This window comes from Haliaeetus albicilla, chromosome 11, assembly GCF_947461875.1.
Source record: "Haliaeetus albicilla chromosome 11, bHalAlb1.1, whole genome shotgun sequence".
NCBI lineage: Eukaryota > Metazoa > Chordata > Aves > Accipitriformes > Accipitridae > Haliaeetus > Haliaeetus albicilla.
Genome location: NC_091493.1, coordinates 22,743,080 through 22,762,128, shown reverse-complemented (window position 1 = coordinate 22,762,128; position 19,049 = coordinate 22,743,080). Strand labels below are relative to the sequence as shown.

Sequence of the window (19,049 nt, the reverse complement as noted above, 5' to 3'; positions counted from 1 at the left end):
CCCAGGACAAGTTTCCTTGGTATATATTTGTAACCATTAGGAATTTTCGAAGTTCCCCAAAAGGCTCTGAGAAGCAAGTAAATAAAATAACCTTCTGTTAAGACTAAATAAGCCTTCTGCTCACTGTATTTCATCGGATAAATCACTGATTTTAAATTTTCAAAGGCTCAGAGGCTCAACTCAGTTTGGACTTCACTAGTCTTGCTATGTACCTGAATAATTACTACTTGCATCGCAGTCACATTCATAGAAACCTGCTGCCCAGCTTCATAGATAACACAAGTTTACAAAATTAGTCTTAGTAGCAGAGAGCAAATATTGAACAGAAGAGCTCAATTCAAGAAAAGAAAAGCAATCTGTTGTATACCTTGTGTGACTGCGCTGTCCCCTGACCTAATGGACCATGTCTGTCTATTATTACAGATACTCTTTCATTAAAGCTCTGTTTCATTCACAGGTGTTGAGTGATGCTGCAGGAACCAAATATGTGCCAGCCAAAAGAAGGTGGATGTTTTCTGTTTCCTAGTAACCCCGGTGTTTTGCCTTTGCCCTAGCAATTGATTTTAGTCTCCAGCCCCAAATCAAAACCTTCCCTGTTACATTGCACACTATAACTGCATTGAGCTAGCATTGCTCTCCCACCCTGCAAACAGCAACAATTTTTCAAGGGATGCATTACTATGCAAGTGAAATGGAGATTTATATTTTTTTCTCTCTGGACTTTTTTTCCTATAAATGTGGTCATGACTTAAATTTGCTCTGAGGAAATGCTTGCTTATCTTTGCTTCAAAAGGCTTCAATCAAATGCCAAAGGCCGTGCGACTCTTTCTAAATCCTCAACTGCAACATATCTCCTTTCTTCCCTCCTGGAGCTGTGGGGGAGGACAGCAGAGAAGCACAGCGACCTGAGAGTAATGAAGTCAGCGTAAACCACAAAAACCTTGTTTAATTACTCAATTTCAGAATACAGATTGAAAAAACCAGTTCTTTCATTCTGCTCTGCCGTAAAATAACCAGAGCCAACAAACAAATGACCAAAGTAGCCCATTGCTGCCCGATAGCTGACAGAAATGCACAATCACTCATTATCTGCTCTCAGAGCTGCTGACTGAAAAGCATTACTTAGTTCAGACAGGTGAAGAACAGAGAGACCCAGAGGGCCGTCCACATATAAAAAAGCATTTGCTGTGGAGCTAATACCATGTATTTGTCTTTGAACAGAACAGTGCGAACCCAATTGCCTGCTTGTCACCGAGCAACCTCAGTGAACTCCTTGCAAAGTGAGCCTGTGCCTTACATTGCCTCCGGATCATCTAGGCTGCAAACTATTTTTAAAAACATATATTTAAAGTTTACTGGGATTATGGTCACTATACTAAAACTGTATTTACTATAGCTAACTTGTTGCAATTAGCTTCTTACATTTCAAGTGCAAAGTTTTCAGAAAAAGAACTAGACTAGGTGGTCAATTTGAGTTTCCTTGTTACAGTCGCAGTTGAAGGTACAACCTCCTATGATGGGGCTTGAATTTAAAATCAACCCTTCCTCTTCCAGGAATATATTTCTGCCATTGCTTCTATGTGCACCTACAAATGTCAGGAAAGCTGATATGCCACAAAGTGCTGTCAAATGCACAGTAGGACAAAGATTTTTTTTCCTCCAGTGTTCCCATTTTAGCAGCCCTATTTGAAGGCAAGACAGACAGACAGACAGATCTACACTTTAAGCTGCCGATGACAGGAGAGCTGCTGAACCAAAATAACTGGAAACCTGAGTCCTCTATAAAAAGCACAGCGAGGGCATCATCATTGACAGTGCAAACTGGTATGCTACCTCAGATAACCCCATCGGTTTGCCTCGATGCAGAGAGATCTCCTCAGATGAGGAAAGAGTTACCTTGGCTCTGCACAATGCTCTCTGCTTGTATTGGCAACCGGAAACTGGGACACCAGTCTACGGCCATGAATGTGCTCCAGGTTACCAAGTAGGCACAAAGTTGCTGTCTCCAGTCCATATTTACTGACTTGGGCAATGATCTGCCCATGAAAGGCTCTGTATCTCACTACTGTTTTTTTGCTAAGCATGTCACCTTAAATAATCTTTCATGTTGTTTTCTAAGTTGGGCAAAACAGGTATTTTAACACAACGGGAACAAAATTTTTTATAGTGGCAAACAGTGCAATGAGCTACTACATAGTAGCAGAAATACGTGTAGCAAAGCCTTGAGGCGACTCCTTTTGTGCAGACTTCAAGCGTGGAATAAAATAATTTCCCAGGTCTTATTTAATGCCTGCACATAGGTAGTGTGATACAGCAGCCCCAGCTGCTGCACGTAGTCCCCAGTAACACAGCAGCCCAGCTAAGCGGTGCCGTGGAGGAAGCTGCATGGACAGAGATTCAAGTAGCACAGGCTCATGAAACTTCTCCAGAGTTATTCACTCATTTTTTATAACAATGGGGAAATACAGGAGATTTGCTAAATGCCAGACATGTGCCTAGTCCTCCCTTAGACCCACGAGGGATGTTGGGCCCTGCTTACTGCTGCCAGGCAGGTGGCCGGGACTGAAAGTCTTTGTAGTTCTTCCTAAAGACAAATAAACTCCTTGCAACTAGCAAGACTTCCAGAGCACAGGTACTGTTTTCTAGCACTTTCCCTAGGCAAACGATGAGAAAATATCATCTACCTTTGAGAAGGAGCTGGCAGTCACCAAGAGGTAAGAAAGATGGAGAAAGGAAAGGAGAGGAAGAGGATGTGAGCGGCAGCGATGTGACTTGAGGAGCGGAGGATTGGGAAGGTCATCCTGAATAACTGGCGCCAGGGAACAGAGTGGGACTTTCCAAAACCTTGTCTGCATTGCCAGTTAGTGCTTCAGGCTTCATCTGTGTGACACTTGGTGTCACGTACTGGCACGAAAGGCAGGAACTTCAGTCACCAAGGGTCCCAGCTAAGAAACTGAAGTCTTACTGTCCTATGAATACTCGCATTATATGTACAGAGACAGCGTACTGGTATGTGTGCCACACATCAGTCAGCAGAAGTCTTCCCTCTCCAGCCCTTTCATGACTGTTTTTTCTCTCTGCTTCTACGTAGCTTGAATCCAAAATGGAGGTGTCCTTGTCACCACCCGCCATGCTCACATACTATCTCCTAATAAACTGTCACACATAGCACCAGAGCTTTTGATTTTTTTCTTTTCTGCTCACAAATCAGGAGCAGAAAAATAATTTGGTGAGCCAGAAAAATCCTGTGTCATCTGTTCATCCCCGTCAGGCCCCTTTGCTTCACATAAAGCATAGGACTTCCTGCTGTTTATTTGTGGTCTCATCTACTGGTAAGAACTATGAACTCGGAAAATTACAGTTCACAGACTCTGTATCACATCTTTCGGGGCGACTGCAAGTCATCTGTTGCCCTTGGGAAAAGAGCAAATGGGCCAGCGAGAAGGTGACAGCGAACCCGTCGATCCGCAGAAGACCCAGAGAGGCCGTTAGCAGCCAGGGCACTGTCTACGAGGAGCAGTGACTCGGGACGGACCTTCTCCGGGTGACTCTCAGCCTGCAGAAGACAGCGCGCCGCCACCCGCGGGCTGTCCACCCCTCCCGCATCTGCAAGGGCTCGTCAGCCTTGCGGGCCCTGCGCCTGGGGCCTTCTCGGAGGCAGGTAACGCAGCATCGCTACGGCCAGCGCTGCGGGGGGTGCGTTCCACCGATTTCTGCCCCTTTGCTCTAGAAGCGGGCAACAGATAGAACGCGGGGACTGCAGCTGGCCTGTCACATCCTCAGCCGGTGCCTGCAGATCACCACGCGTGGGAGGTGAAGAGCCCTCGGCACCGTTCAAATTAAATGTCCAGAAGTACATTTTCGGGGGGGGGGGGGGGGGAGGCGACCGCGGGTGTCCCTGCGCGGGGGGCGGCCCACGGCGCTCGGCAGCCGGGCCAGCCGCCGCCGCACGGCCGGGACACGTGAAGGGGAGGCGGCAGCCGCCCCCCCCCGGGCCGCCGTCACGCACGGCCCCGCCGCGCCGCACCCCACCCCCGCGGGGCCGGAGCCGCCCCTTGGCCGCCCGCCGCGGGAAGGGCCCCATAAAGGCGGCGGCGGCCGTGGCGGGGCGGCGGAGGCGCGGAGCGGCCCCGGGAGCAGCAGGCGGCCCCATGCACTGCAGCAGGTAAGCGCCGCCCGCCCGCCCCCCCCCCGGCACCGCGGCAGGGAGCCGCTCCGCTCCGCCCGCTGCCCCCGCGCCTGCTTTCCCTCCCGTGGTCTTTGGGTTTTTTTACTGCTTTCGCTCCCTTTTTGTGTTGTGTGGTTTTTTTTGTTTTTGTTTTTTTTTTTTTGTAGGTACGCTCCTCCGGGCCCGCGGAAACAACAGCCCGCGGGCTGCAGCCTTTGGGGCTGCAACGCCTCGAAACTTGCGCCGCTCCCCTCCCCTCCCCCGGTTTTACGGGTCCTGCAAACGCGTCCTTACGCCTCTGCGGTGCCCGGCGATGACGCTGCTGAACCCGCCGCATCTCTTGCTGGCGGTTCGGTTTTGCCTCTTCTAGCAGCCTACCTTTTCCAGGTTGTGTTCCTGGGTTTTTTTGGTTAGTTGGTTTTTGTCGTTTTGGGGTCCCCCCCCCCCCCCCCTTTTTTTGATACTGCAAAAGCTTAGGAGCTGCTGCCCCAGGAGCTGGTCACAAAAGTTGCAGAGTATTTTTGAAGCCTTAGCTCTTTTCCTATTAAAGCAAAGCAAACTTGATTAATTTGATGCTGGTACTCTCCTCGTCCTACTTATTATGGCAAATACTGCCACAATAAAAAAAGCAAGGAGAAGAATTAAGAGGCCAGCGCAGCTTCAGCTTTTTTTGGCAGGGCTCTGGAATACCAGTGAGAGCCCTGGAAAGGAGAAAGCCATTTATTTAAGTGACAAAGCAAATGCTCTGGCTTCCTGTGACTCAACAAAAATCGGCACTTCCAGCAAGGACTGCATCTTTCTCAGAAGGGATGTGCTGCAGTTGAAGCCCATTTTTACAAATATTCAAGCTAACTGGCTTTGAATGGGCCATGCTCTTGCATAGTAATTGTGGTTTTCATCATCTGGGAGGGAGGGATATGAATAAATCTTTACAAATAAAGCTGTAGCATTCTTACTGAACACTTGCAGTAGGCTTTCGGCATGGACTTTGGGAATTATGAAAAGATGCTTTTAAGCCAGTTCTTGAAGTCTGATGAGGTGAAAAAATAAAGTGTGTGCCCTGCCCCCCCAACCCACTTTCTTTTTTGTCCTATTCACTCAGCAGTCAATGTTAACAGTGCAAGAGAGCTCTGTTACTTAGACCTGGGTTAATAGCTCATAGAAAATATTTCCAAAGGTGCTTTAGCATTTTTATTTGTCTGAATTAACCAAAACCAGGGTGCCTAACATACATGTATGGTTCAGAGTCACAGTGTGATGGTTCTGCACCAAGGTACACAGCCTCCCATTTGATGCTGTGATGGGATAGGTGACTTGCTTAATATAGTGCTGTCTCTGCTCAGAGGTGAAGCAGCTGATCCAGCTTGCTGGAATTTTAAGACCTGGCTTAGAGTCTCTAAAAGGGAAGCTAAGGTGGTTGAGCACTTCCACTGTAACTGGATCTGTTTTAGTGGTTACTAGAATGTTCTGTATTTTCAAGGAAATACGTTTAATTGGCTGTCACTAAAATCTATTTTTCAGAGGTTTGGAAAAAGCAGACAAGATGACATTTGAATTTAAAGAGTTCAGAGTTAGCAAGAAATGACTGAACAGTCTCATCCTAGTTCCTTAGCTTGAACTGTCCATTTTAATTTAGGCTGCGTTAAAGACGTGCAAAGATGAGGCCATGAATAATTAAGACAGCAGATGAAGCAAATATGCATTCTTAAGACGCTTCTTACCTGATGTAACAAATAATAACGTCCTGTCTTTCTGCTTTTCAGAATGATACAGATCTTGGACCCAAGGCCCTTGCCAAGTTCCATCATGCCCGTGGACGTGGCCATGAGAATATGCTTAGCCCATTCCCCACCGCTGAAGAGTTTTCTCAGCCCCCTTGAGGACTGCCAAAGAAACAACTTTGTGAACAGATTCAAACCTCTCAGACCGTGTCTTCACATGAAAAGTGACTCCGAAGCTCAGAAGAGTGACTGGAACCACTCAGCAGCCCGAGCCAAGAAGCGAGTTGTGTTTGCGGACTCAAAGGGCCTGTCCCTGACAGCGATACACACCTTCTCTGAGTTCCAGGAGCACCCTGGGTGGGATCTTCAGTTTGACCTCTTAGGCATTGAAAACATAACATCTGGCTTAAAGCTACATGAGGAGAAAAACTTGATTCTGAGTTTCCCTCGGCCCTCAGCTGACTACCTGGACTTCAGGAACCGTCTGCAGAAGAACTTGGTCTGCCTGGAGAACTGCACCCTGCAAGAGAAGGTGCTGTCGGGCACTGTGAAAGTAAAAAATGTGAGCTTTGAAAAAAAGGTTCAGGTTCGAATTACCTTTGACTCGTGGAAGACTTACACGGACGTTGAGTGTGTATACATGAACAATGTTTACAGTGATTCTGAAAATGATACCTTCTCATTTACCATTGACTTGCCTCCTGCCATTTCCCCTGAAGAGAAGATAGAGTTTTGCATTTCTTACCAAAGTGGAGAACATACCTTCTGGGACAATAACGAGGGTCAGAATTACAAGATTCTCCATGCAGAGTGGAAGCCTGATGGCGTTCAGATACCATCTGCCAAGAAAGACTGTGTAGATCTTCAGACTGCAAGGAGAGGACAAGAAAGAGAGCCTGATCAACTAGGCAGTCCGAGGCTGTCCACTGGTCTCTTTCCCCAGTGGCAGAGCTTGGGTCAGGTTGAAAATTCATCACCATATTGGTGATCGATACTAAGCGAGGAAGCATTCTTCCATTTGGCAACAGAACAGTGTTAGTTTTCTGGTTCACATACTACGTGATGAAACCCCCTGGCAGGTTTTGTTGGCTGTCTGAGCAAATCCAAATCCACTAGTCCATGGGACTTGGTAAACCATATTATGCTACTGAAGTTCTTAGCCAAACCTTATCCTTGGAAGGAAAGAAAACCCGGATAAAACCCACGTGTATGCCTCCTACTGTAGAAATAGCATGCCTGTATCTTAAGTATACGCTGCTTGCTTTCTGCTGTTGACTCTCCTGAGTCACTAGGAGAGAGACTCTTGTAAAGAAGTATGGAAGGCAATGGTACCTTAGCAAGCTGTAGTAACTGCATGTGTGAGAGTATGTGTGCATGCGCAGGGATGTTACATGAACAGAACATCACAATTCATTTTGCACCTATTAGGAGTGCAGTAGAGATGAGGTGATGCTGTCAGGACAGAAGCTTGCTATGACCCTCTGTGTGCTTGTAACAGAGGCTGGTAGGAATGGATGGCTAGGATTTGTGGCTTCAATACAGGTTAAGAAACTTGGAGAGGATAATGGAAATGTGGGTAAAGGGGAAGAGGTAGGCTGTGCTGTATAACTTGGAGACATACAGTGTTCTAATTTCTTCTTTCCAAAGCTGGTCTTCTAAATCCCAGAGAAATTTCTATGGGATAAAAAGAAGAATACAGAAAACAAGTGGTTTCACATGCAAAGTGAGTGGTGGAAGTGACCGCTGCTTTGGGAAGACATCTCTGTCCTCATTGGCTTTGTGAATAATAAACGTCTTGCATTTGAGAACAAATCTAACCTTGACTTCATCATCCTACTCACTTAGTAGGCAGATGATTACCTTCTAATTTTAAAAGAAAAATGTGCCTTTTTAAAAAGATTTTAAAACCACCCTACATGCCAAAAATAGGGTTAAGTGACAAAACAAAGTAATTTGTAAACTTCCTAGTCTGTAGCAGCATTAGATGATTTGACTCATCACCTGATCTAATCTTACAGCATCTGATGGTCAAGTGTCCTGCTCCCTATTGCAAAGTTAGCAATGACATAGGCAAGGTCCTTCATATTGAAGATGGTGAATTAGCTGTACTTTGTGAAAGCTAGTTTCTTTAAAAGAGCAGGGTTGCTACTAGTTTTTTCTAGACTGAATGTAGGCTTGCACATAAATAGGAAACTGCTCTGTTTTATTGTACCTCATTTTTTGAAGTTTTTTCTTTTTTAGACTTCAGTAAGCTAATGTATATTTTGTATCTGCTTATAATTTAGCTGAGCTGGCAAACTGTAAAGGTGATCTGTGTTTCATGCAAGACTTGTGTGAGGAATTGTCCAATATGTGCTCAGTAGATGTGAATATTGGCACACCTTTTAGCTGTACAGAAGTGCTGTTAACATCAAAATATAAATCACATTTTTGCCCATCGCTATGAAGTGTAATAGCCTGAGTCTGAAGCTACTAGCAATGCAGTGAGACGATAAATACTAAGGTGAAAGAAGCCTCCTCCACTAATTGCACTTTTTCCCCCTATGTAACCCTTGCTGTTACATGTAAACTAGCCGTTTCAAGAATAAATTGTATTTTGATACACCTGGTTCTTACTGTGTTAGCTCAATCTGTCTATTTTCTCAACTTCTTTAAACAACTTCAGCTGTGATATAAGGTACAACCAGTTTGTTCTGTGCCATGGGATGTTGCTAAAGCTGGCTGTGGTATGGTATCTCAGGTCAGCAGCTGGCATTACCCTGAAGATGAAATCCAAGCTCTTCACTAAATGAGGGATCCTCAGAAGTGTTCACCTTATGGGTTGTATCATTCAAAAAACCCCCCAACCCTGTACCTCACCAAATTTAACTGGAATATTTGGGTTTGACAGATTCTGTCAGGGATCTTGCTGTGCCATGGGTGAGTCTGTCTGGCACGAGTCTGTCTTAATCTGATGGTGAGACTGACCTGCCAAGCTATAGCATATGAGATGCTTGCATGGGTGCATCTAGACAGCAGCACTTAATGTCTTCTGGCTTGCTTTCACCTGGGACTTAGCTCATTACGCTGCCTCCTGCAGCCATACTGCTGTTTGGGGCACTGGGAGGTTGAGTTTTCTCCTCTTATACCCAGGAACCCAGCTGAATTGCCATCAGAACCAAACAACTCCCGGCAAAATAAAGCGTCTGGCTTTGAGGCAGCCATTCACCTTTGACACTGCAGCATGGACCTACCCTTGCAGTTACTTAGAGTGGAAAAAATGGTGCATTGTTTTCCCAAGGGATGTAGTCCCTGGGGGGCAGAGGGTTTTGGTACACCCCTGCTTCTCCAAGGTGGGAGTTTAGACCAGCACAAAGTAAGAACAGGCTAGACAGCACCAGTTGCACACCAGATACTTCATATGTGATTTCTTAAGATGTTAACTCAGTGACACAATGCAGTTTAGTTCAATCTGTTGCACACAAAGTCAAGGGTTTCCCAGCAAGAGATCTAGTTTTAATTATGAAAAAGTAATTCCCCAAAGGCAAAAGACAACATGGCACTAACACCGTGTTTCTGACCTGGGGAATGAATTTTGAGCTTCCATGTTGCAAAGCCTGCACTGGACGCAGAACCCTCCATTGCCAATGCCATCTACCAGTCTCAAACTCTACTAAGTACTACACTGTGTCTTACTGTGCAGGAGCTGTTATGCTATATATTGCACCACCCCCTCCCTGCTCTAGAACAACAAAAAACCAACACCCCCCCCCCCAACAAAACAAAAAAAACCCCAAAACAAAGAAAACAACAAAAAAAGTGAACTGAAGAGATTTGTAACTCAAGTGGCGCAAAGGCTCCTCTGCCTCAATGCGGGACTTTGCTTTGGCAAACCAGATGCAAGGCTACCGGGTAGAGCAGAAGCCTTCTAGTATGAGGAAAAGCAGCATTTCATAGAATCATAGAATCATTTAGGTTGGAAAAGACCTTCAAGATCATCAAGTCCAACCATCAACCATGCCCACTAAACCATGTCCTGAAGTACCCCATCCACTCGCTTCTTACCCTCCAGGCAAGTTTTGTGACCAGCCATCACAACTGAAAATGCTTGCTTGTCTTCCTCTTGACTGAGATATAAATCACTTAAAAACACCAGAAGACAGGTTCCTTTGACAAGCTTTGGCTTTAAGCCAGCTTCTTTGCAAAGATGCCTTGCAAGATCATATTTGCCCAGCGGAGAGGCAGTGCGGTGCTGCGGTGTCACTCAGCAGCTCCAGAGCCCTCCCTCAGTCGAGAGAGCAAAGGAATTCTCCTTTCTCCACTCCCTACCAAAAGCAATGCAGTTTCAGTCCATCCTCTTAAAACAGAGCTTGTGTTTGACACTAAAGCTCACATCCGTCAACAAGGTAACAGGCTCCTAGAGGAAGGTATTAGCAACACTAAGGTATATTAACTGAAAAAAATTAGTCTTACAAATATATTTATCAGACATTGAGAAAAGCAGCATCACCCTTGGAAAACTGTCTTAGCCCAGGGGATTCAAACATGCATCTTAGACGCTGCTCTTTCAGACACGTCCTATTCAAAACCTGAAGGCATAAAGCAGATGCAGTCCTTGAAACAGAACTTGCAAAACTATGGCATCATCTCATTCCCTTAGGAAGTCACTGTTCCAGCTGCATTGTAGATTTGTATTTCCACCACTAAGGTGACAGAGCGGATGACCGGATTCACTCCTATAGCCCTGTAGGACTAAGGTGTCTAGCTTTCAGTTATAGCCTATGGGTGGCACAGTACTGACAGACTTTATTCTTCAAACATAAGTGTTTCAAGTTGGGTTCCTAAAAACTCTACTCACTTTTGTGAAGCTAGGCCTAGTCTTACCATGCAAAATTAAATTGAAATTTGCTGGTGTTTCATATTAACAAAGATCTGTCACCATGGAAGATCAGCATCTGAACATTTCCTGAGAACATAATTAGACTTTTCACAGGCAGTCAGTGAATGTCCTTTTCTGTAATTAGATATATCTAAACAAATTACCACAATTTATATGGTAAATCTGGTAAATTAATGGTAATGCGGTAGATGTTACAGTATTTACATACATATAAAGCAACAACTTCCATCCCTCTCAGACACTTCTGAGCTTTAAAATGAAATGTAATCAAGAATAAAAATGTTTCAGTGAAGCCAAAATAAAAGAAAGTAAGGCTGTGCTAAATCCTTTTTTGAGAAACCTCTCCTCCTGTTTCAAAGATCACCTGTGCTTCAGCCATTCCTGACCAGCATTTGCTTACGCTGCTCTTACAGCCCTCCAGTGACAGAGGCTCCACAAGCTTTCCAATTATTCTTTCCTCTTCTTACCTTAAAAGAGGCTCCTGAGGTCTTAACCTAATTAAAATTAAGCTCCTAATTACTTGTTTTATTCTGCGTAGACAAGAAGAGGAAACTATTGCTTTCTTTTTGCAATAGCCTGTAAGTGCTGGAGAGCAAAGAACAGCTTTCCCTCCTCTCCCCACTTCCCTTCTCGAGGCTACATAATACTTTGTTTCTTGAAAAATTGATATTTTGGCATTTCATCCTTGTTTGGAAAGGAACCTGTTAGACCTTTAGATTTTCCTTAAGGTAGAAATATTACTCTCAGCTAGCTCTGGTAAAAGCCCTGTGGTGTGGTCCTCAACTTCATGAGTGAAAACACAGCTCAGTACTCGTCTTTCATTGCTCAACTGATTTCACCTGTCTCATACAATAATGCCTTGGGAATGTACGTATCATTTCTGTAGTGCTCAATAGACTGTCTGTGAAGCTTATGACAGCCCGGCAGATTGAATCAGTGATGCGCTTCACTGACGATTTATGCTAAGAATGGCATTTCCTCCATTAAAAACATTAATCTTTTTCCTGCTCCTCCTCCTTATATTGCAAACTGCTTCTAACACTCCAGCTTTTGTTTATCTCCTTTCTGGACTAGTCATTAAATTGGTCAGCCTTCCTTTCTTCCATGTGAAGAACAGTGTTTTCTGCTTCAGTGACAAAATTCATGCAAGCTTGGTAGGATTCGTGCAGAAAAGGCAGACTGACTTTTGTTTTTGCGGTGTTCACTGCAGGTGGCCCAGTGTTGATCTCTGGAAGTGCATCTTTCAAACAGTAAGGTAGAAGATACCAGGATTAATTCTGGTGAGGCAAAGCATAAACACTGTGGGTCTGCTCAATTGCTGTTAATTTTGTAAGATGCTCTAGGCATTGCTGTGCACTGAACACACAGCCTTCTTGTACCTGTGTTACATCCTCAGCTTTCTTTGAGCACAGGGGACAAAATAAGGCTGCTCAACAGCTAAAGGCTGGGCTTTCTGACAGGAGACTGCGAGTAAGATTATGGTTACATTAAGTTAGCAACCAGAGCCAATTCAAGGGAGAGGAGTAAACATTGAACAAGCAATCACACATAGTATATCAGAAACTGGAAGTCTACAAGGAAGAAATTGGTCTACAGTTTTCTATACTGTAAAATAAATAAAAGGGGAAGAATAAAATAAAAATAATTTGCTTCAAAGGTGTTACTGGGGAAATACCTCTGCTATCTCTTCATATTTCAGGTCATCATAGTATTTTACATGCTTTTGGACTTACATCATCTTGCACCTTGCTTTTAGGAACAACATGTTCCTAAAAGTGGCTGCCTCTACACACTTGACTAGCTGGCAATGAGACCGATATGGCAATTCCTCTCTCTTGCAAAGATGGTAAAACAAAACAGAAAGCTTCACGCAGCACAGCTTCTGCCCTAGATCATCCCCTCTTCCCCCAATCATACACACAACTGTAGTTAACTATGAAGTCAAATCTGCAAAATTCTAATGTCAAAAGCAAATACCTGATTTTTTTTTTTGAAAGAATGCATCTTACCAATATTCCCTTGACAAAACATCATTTTAACAGATTAATTCATAGTATGCAGCAAGTATCATTAGCTGAAATCAGGGAAAGCTCAGGGTGTGGTGGTTTCCTCTGTGTGTGTGCTTTTGTGGTTGTGGTTTGGGTTTTTTTTGGTTTGTGTTTTTTGTTTTTTTTTTTTTTTTTTAAGACTTTTCTTTGCAAGGCTTTGCTTTTGTCTCCTGCCTTCCCACTCACAATCTCCCTCCAGTTTCCCATGCCCAGAGCTAATTAAACTGATAGGTTCTGAAAGCATCCAGCTGCCTTACTTTAACCCAACAGTTACAATAGAATTTATAGAGATTTACAAAAAACCCTGTCAAACACAGAACCACAACACACCAAACAAACCAAAAAAACAAATAAGCAAAACCCCTAGTTCTATTCCTCAATTTAAAGCTAATTACAGACTGCAGGTCCATCAGGTCAGGTCAAGAATATTATGGTACAGCATAGACCTCTTCAGCTTGGCTCTGAGCACCATAGCAAGTCCACCAACCCCAGGAAAACAGACCCGTCCATAAACTCAAGAGTACAGCCACAGCCATTACTATTCCCTCCTCCCCTCCCCACAAAAAGCTCAGGCCACACACTCATACAGCACAGAAACACGCAGGAGCTGCAGAGCGGATGGCTACAGTTAAAGATGATTTTGTGTTCAGGTGACAATCATATGTCAAATATTGATACTCCTCAAACTCTCCACCTAGCAAAGGTGAGTGATGGAAGAGCTCCTAACATTTTTCGCTCCACCTTGTTGTTCCCTTGGAAGAGTCCCACCCTCCCCTTTGTTCTCAGAGGTGCACAGTCAAGACCAGCACATGGTTTCTGCGTCTGTAACTTTCACCTCACCAGCAGCACCAGCAGAACCATTTATCCTTAGCTCTGCATTGGGAAGTCAGGAAATGTTAACTTCCAAGCTATTCTCCCCAGCCCTAGGGCTTATTTTTTCTATAAGATCATCCTTTTCTTACCTGGCATAATCTTCTGAAAGACCGTGGGTGTCCAAATTGCTGGATAATGCCACTTTCAAAGGTCTGTCATCACCTTTGTTGGGGAAGGACACCAGGGCAGCGTACAATTGCAGTACACAGGAACAGCCTCCTGGTGGAAAGGAGACCCCAGCAACTGGGATAGGAAGAGTTAGGACCACCCATAGGTCCTCAGGATAAGAGCCAAGAACCCCACTTACAGGAGATAGAAATTATGTTTTAGGGATAGGTGTTATTGCTGAAGTAAATCTTCTGCAGGCCTGATGTCAGCCTAAGAGTGGTGGGTTAGCACTGAGCGCTGCATTAGGAGCAGCTGAGAAAGTGGGAGCAGCAGGTGCTGATTGTGTGGCACACATGGTGGTTATTTGCTAAATAACTGAATGTCATTCATTCCCCTCCAAATCAAACCTTTACCATGCTGGTGAAGAACAAAAGGGGTATTTCACAGGTCCCTACCTCAGCATCCTAGCTGTACTGGGACCCGTTGTGCAACTTTATACATTGATTCATGTGAAAGTGTAAGGTCAAGGCACCACTGAAGGAATACCTGGGCCTGTGCTGAATGCAGTGTGGACTTTGTTAGAGTAACAGGTGTGGGTTCTACTCACCTGGAGGAGAGAGCGATGGGGCAATGCACTGTGTGATGAGTATGAGTGAAGACTCTACTCTGGTTCAAAATTCATGAGTAGCTGAACACTGAAGAACTCAACTCTGATATTCATTCTAGCTAGTAATTAGAAAAATCTGCAGTGGACTGCAAATGTCAAATATTATGTTCTTATTCTCAAGATCAATTCTATAAATAACATTGCATTTTATTCTATCTGGTGAAAAATATGCTACTTCTTAAGTATAAAATGTCATACAAATGCTACAAGTGTACATTCTGGGCAAGTGCATGTTAAGGGATCATGCAGTCATAGCCTCAAGCAGCTAACTGACAGTGGAGCTCGCTCTGGATTTCTCCTCCTCATGCTTCAGTCATTATACAGAGAGGGGAAAAAAAGAGAGATGTAGCCTGTTTCTGAGCTCACATCTTACTCCTGCCGGCTCCGGGAGGTTGCCCAGGGCACACACCCAAGCTGGGTTCAGGGTCACGGTGGCTGTGAAGCCGTTTGCCCTGGCAGGTGTAGTCTTCCTGTCTCTTGTGGTAATATGGGAAAGAATTACTTTCTGTTGGCATGGCAGTGGTGGGGAAAGAGAGGCCTGTGCAGTAATTTTAAATAATCAGTCACCTTGCCTGGGCTAAAAGCTCCTTAGAGAAGGCAAAATTTTACCCTTCAGGATCTACAGTTCACAGGTATGTACTAATGCCTTCCTCACCCACTGGTGAACATACAGCAGCAATGCCTTTACAAGGAACGATTAGGTAGAGACATATATTTATAGTTAATTATCCTGTTAGGGCAGCAAGAGCAGAGTGAATTCCAAATGCAAAAGACTGCCCTCCCCTTCCTTTTCCGTACGGATTATATTAGCCCCTCTGGCATTTGCTCATCCCTCTTGGGAGCCTTTTCAAAGCATTCTCAGCTCTGGGATTTAATGCCTGGCATCGCTGATGTGCGGAATTAAAAATGTAAAGCATATTTGCCACCTTCTGTTTTTAGATTAGCAACAGACAAAATAGTCCTTGGCCTGCACATAAAGCCAGGAGAGCCCAAGGGGTGCAGCTGCAGCGCGAGCGGAGCGGGGAGAGGAGAGCCCATCGTGGGGCAGCCTGCAGCGAGGGAGGCAAAAGTCCCTCTGGAGCTACAGGAGCAACTGGAGGAGAGGGAAGCTGTGGAAAAAAGCTCTGTCAAATGCTCATTGCTGTATGGGAGCCGGCACAGAAACCTGGTGAAGTGTTATTTCAGGAGACAAGAGGGGAATGTTTTTGTCTATAGCCCTTTGGCCAGGGAACGGAGGGGGTTATAGCTTAATTGCTCTCTGCAGTTGTTAGCAGAGTGGTTTGACGAAAGATAGTAAAAAACCCGATTTTCACTGGATGGTCCTGATGTACAAAACTAAAAATCTTTTATTATAAACAATAAAGAGAATGGGAAGTGCATTTTCTCCACCCTTAATGGAATGTTATTAACAGCTCTACCATTTGCTTTCTGAAGTGGCCTACAGACATTTTCCAGACACTGTTCTACCTGTTTTCCAATTCGTCTTGTTTACTGAGTATTTTTTAAACCCTCAAGGCATAGCTATTAAAGCAATACTTACAAAAATGGTCTCTCCTAACACTTTTGAAGGGTATTCTCAGACAGCAGGGTTACCACTGCTCTGGCAAGACTAGGAACCAGAATAAATTTCTAATAATTTACCTTTATTTTTATACTGTTCCTTTGGTAAATAGAGCAGTGTAATTCACAGGCACATAACCAGTGGTTTAGGTGCCACAGGGACATTTACCACAGGTTTAAAATAATCTTGAGACTGCGGTGGACTTTTTTTTCATCCATGGTTTCAATTTTTGTCAGAGCAACTTCTTGCATTTCCTGCTCTGAGTCACAAGTTTGTGCAGAACAGCATGGGAGCCCCTGCAGTATTTTATGTAAGGGTTTATTTGTGCGCCTTTATAGAGACAAATCTGCACAGTGGGTTGTGACGTATTTTTTCCAGTTGATTTTAAATTCTGTCCTCCCGCAACTGATATTTGATGTTGCTATGAGTTTGCTGGTTTTATGACTACATGACAGACTCGGTCTGACATCGCTGGTGAGGGAGAAGTATCTGTAGGGCAATTCCTCTTGAACTAATGCCAGTCCTGCTAGAGTGACTTTGGCCCATTTTGTTCAAGCATCTTTTGCTCTCCGAAGGGCATTCCTTTTCAACACTGCAAGCCCACATGGCTTCCTGGACAGGGTGGATTTCCCTTCACATAATAGTGCAAATTAAGCATCTCTGTCTTTCAATAAATTTAGGACGTGTGTGACTGCATCTCAAGCTGGCAAGCAGCACAAAAATAAAAAAAGAGAGAACATGGACTGGAGTCCCTGGATATTTTCCACCATCCGGCCCTTAATGCTCGCCATAGCTCCTCGCTTCCCACGCTGGCTGCCAAGCAGAGCCCAGCCAGCTCCAGACACAGGGTTAGGGGACGGCTGGGTCAGTGAGGGCTGCGCTGCAGCTCAGTGCTGCTAAAGGAAATACTCCTCTGCTCGAAGGAGGCACTGAGGTAGTTGTACTGCCAGCATCTGCTTCCTCTTAAACCTCTATTTTACTCTTACATTTGACAGATGGACCAATGATGGGGAGATGAGTGGGGAGAGCCTCCAGCTGATTTCACCAATTTGGAAACATAACTGAGAAATACATATGTTTTTATCCCTTGCTATTTTCACAGGGATATTTTACTCCTTTCATTCAGCAAAGGCCAGAGCTCCAAATCAAATTTGAATTTCGTTTAGCAAGGAGTAGAGTAGAAGATGGAGGTGTGAAGGTTTGGCTGATGTAAACCATTTCACCCATTTTCATGTTTCTGCAGGCCTGCTGAATATTTCGAACACAGTTAACAAATATATTCTTAGTGCAAAGACTGCTTCTGGAGTAGAAGCAGCAATTTTTGATTTCCAGCTGGATTTCCCACCATACTCCCAACAGGCTGCAAATAGTTAAGATTTCTCTTGGCTAGCCCCTTGGTTGTGTTGGTCAGGCGATATAGTAATTCTGCCATCGTGCTTGCCTCCCTACTTGGGCTGCATGCATTTTTTCCTTCCATGCGTCCTCAATTCCCAAACTTGCAGAGGAGCTATTCTCACCTTAAGTCCTGCCTGAAGTTCACAGGCTCTATGTGCTAGTGTGAGTCGGCAATAATTACACTTCATCTTTAGGAAAGACAGTGGTGAAGGAGGTGGAGGTGATTCAGCAGAACACTTTATTAGTAATATCACACTGGAAGTCATCAGGTCTGAGCTTCACAATCACAGGTGATCATGAAATAGTTGTCCTAAATGCTTTCTGTAGTAGCCTGAAATATGCTATCCTGTTATACTTACAGCCTGCAAATTAAAGCACTGTGGAAGGGCAGGGAAGGCGCCTAAAGACTATGAGCAATTTCACATTTGTCTACCCCGTCAAATATTCTTCTCTCAATTCTCACAAAACACAGCACTGTAGTTAGAAATCAGTTTATTCTGATGAGTCAGTGCTCACAGTATTATCCTGGCACAATTGAGGTGCTAGCAATTAAACCTTTTTCTCCAGTTGTTCCGCCTTTTTAATCATTGCCAGTTCTCATGTGTTTCTGGCTTATTACTTGCTCCTAAGGAGCTGGAGGCAGATGGCTGATCAGGTATCGCAGAGACGTGCCATACTGATGTCAATCTAACTGCAGTTAAAATCTAGTGTCTGAACAAAAAAGATTGGATTTATATAATGAATCCACCACAGGGTTATGTTGCAGCATCCATTAAAACAAGAGCAAAACAGCACTGGATACTAGTATCATAAAAGGAACCAGCAGTTAATTGTGTGATTGGCTTGGTTAGTGTTTGTTATAAATTACAGTAATTAGCAATGTAAACTAAAGTCAAAGGCATTTCTTCCAAAATTTAACTATTGCTAATTCCTTTTTAAAACTGTATGGCTGGGGGTAGCTACTTTTGAGGCTGAGGGTGAACCATCACTGGACTGAGCTGCAGAGAGTAGACTGTTCTGCAGGACGTGCAAGTCTGCAGGCTTCCTCTACAGCCCTGCCAGCACACTGACTCTGTTGATATCTTCCCCTTCTGGTCTACCTTTCCAAACAAAGCCTACTAATTATGTGATGTTTTGTATGAGACGAATCAGCGTGAGACCAAGAAACTCCTAGTTTGTGGCTTAAGGAATGCAGTGCTTAACATATTTTGCCTATAAGTATTTTACAGCAATGACATGCTGCCCTCTCAGTGCTTTATAAGGCCGAGTGGATAATCTTTCCTTATCTCCTAAATATGTTTTGTGTAATACCCTGAACAGCATTTGCAGCTGCTAATAAAGACAGTATTTTTTATGGATGTTCTAATTTTACAATATCGCATTTCATTATTTGTTTACTTAGTATAAAGATGTTACATTCTGCAAATATTTTCTTTAATGCTGACGGTATTTTGAACACATGTCAGAACAAAAGTGCTGGGTTGTTTAATGTAAGCAGAAGAGACCGTCTGAATGCCAAGTAGGGAAAGATGCGAGTGGAATGAGAGCAGGGGAAGTCGCATCCAAGAGCAGACATAAAGGCTCCTAAGCCTGTGGCTGGGTCTTGATCATGCAACAACTTTTCCCTAA

General features: G+C 44.2%; 1 protein-coding gene across 2 annotated transcripts; it reads left to right on the top strand.

Moving 5' to 3' along the window:
* The first annotated feature begins 4,035 nt into the window (after positions 1-4,035).
* Positions 4,036-8,493, top strand: PPP1R3C (protein phosphatase 1 regulatory subunit 3C). 2 transcript variants are annotated; one of them, XM_069796606.1, is made up of 2 exons: positions 4,036-4,165; positions 5,932-8,493. In XM_069796606.1, exons 1-2 carry the CDS (start codon positions 4,152-4,154, stop codon positions 6,875-6,877), a joined length of 960 nt encoding a protein of 319 aa, XP_069652707.1. In that variant the 5' UTR covers positions 4,036-4,151; the 3' UTR covers positions 6,878-8,493. The 2 variants fall into 2 exon arrangements, with proteins under 2 accessions (XP_069652707.1, XP_069652708.1); XM_069796607.1 differs by lacking the exon at positions 4,036-4,165 and adding an exon at positions 4,356-4,555.
* Positions 8,494-19,049: the final 10,556 nt, after the last annotated feature.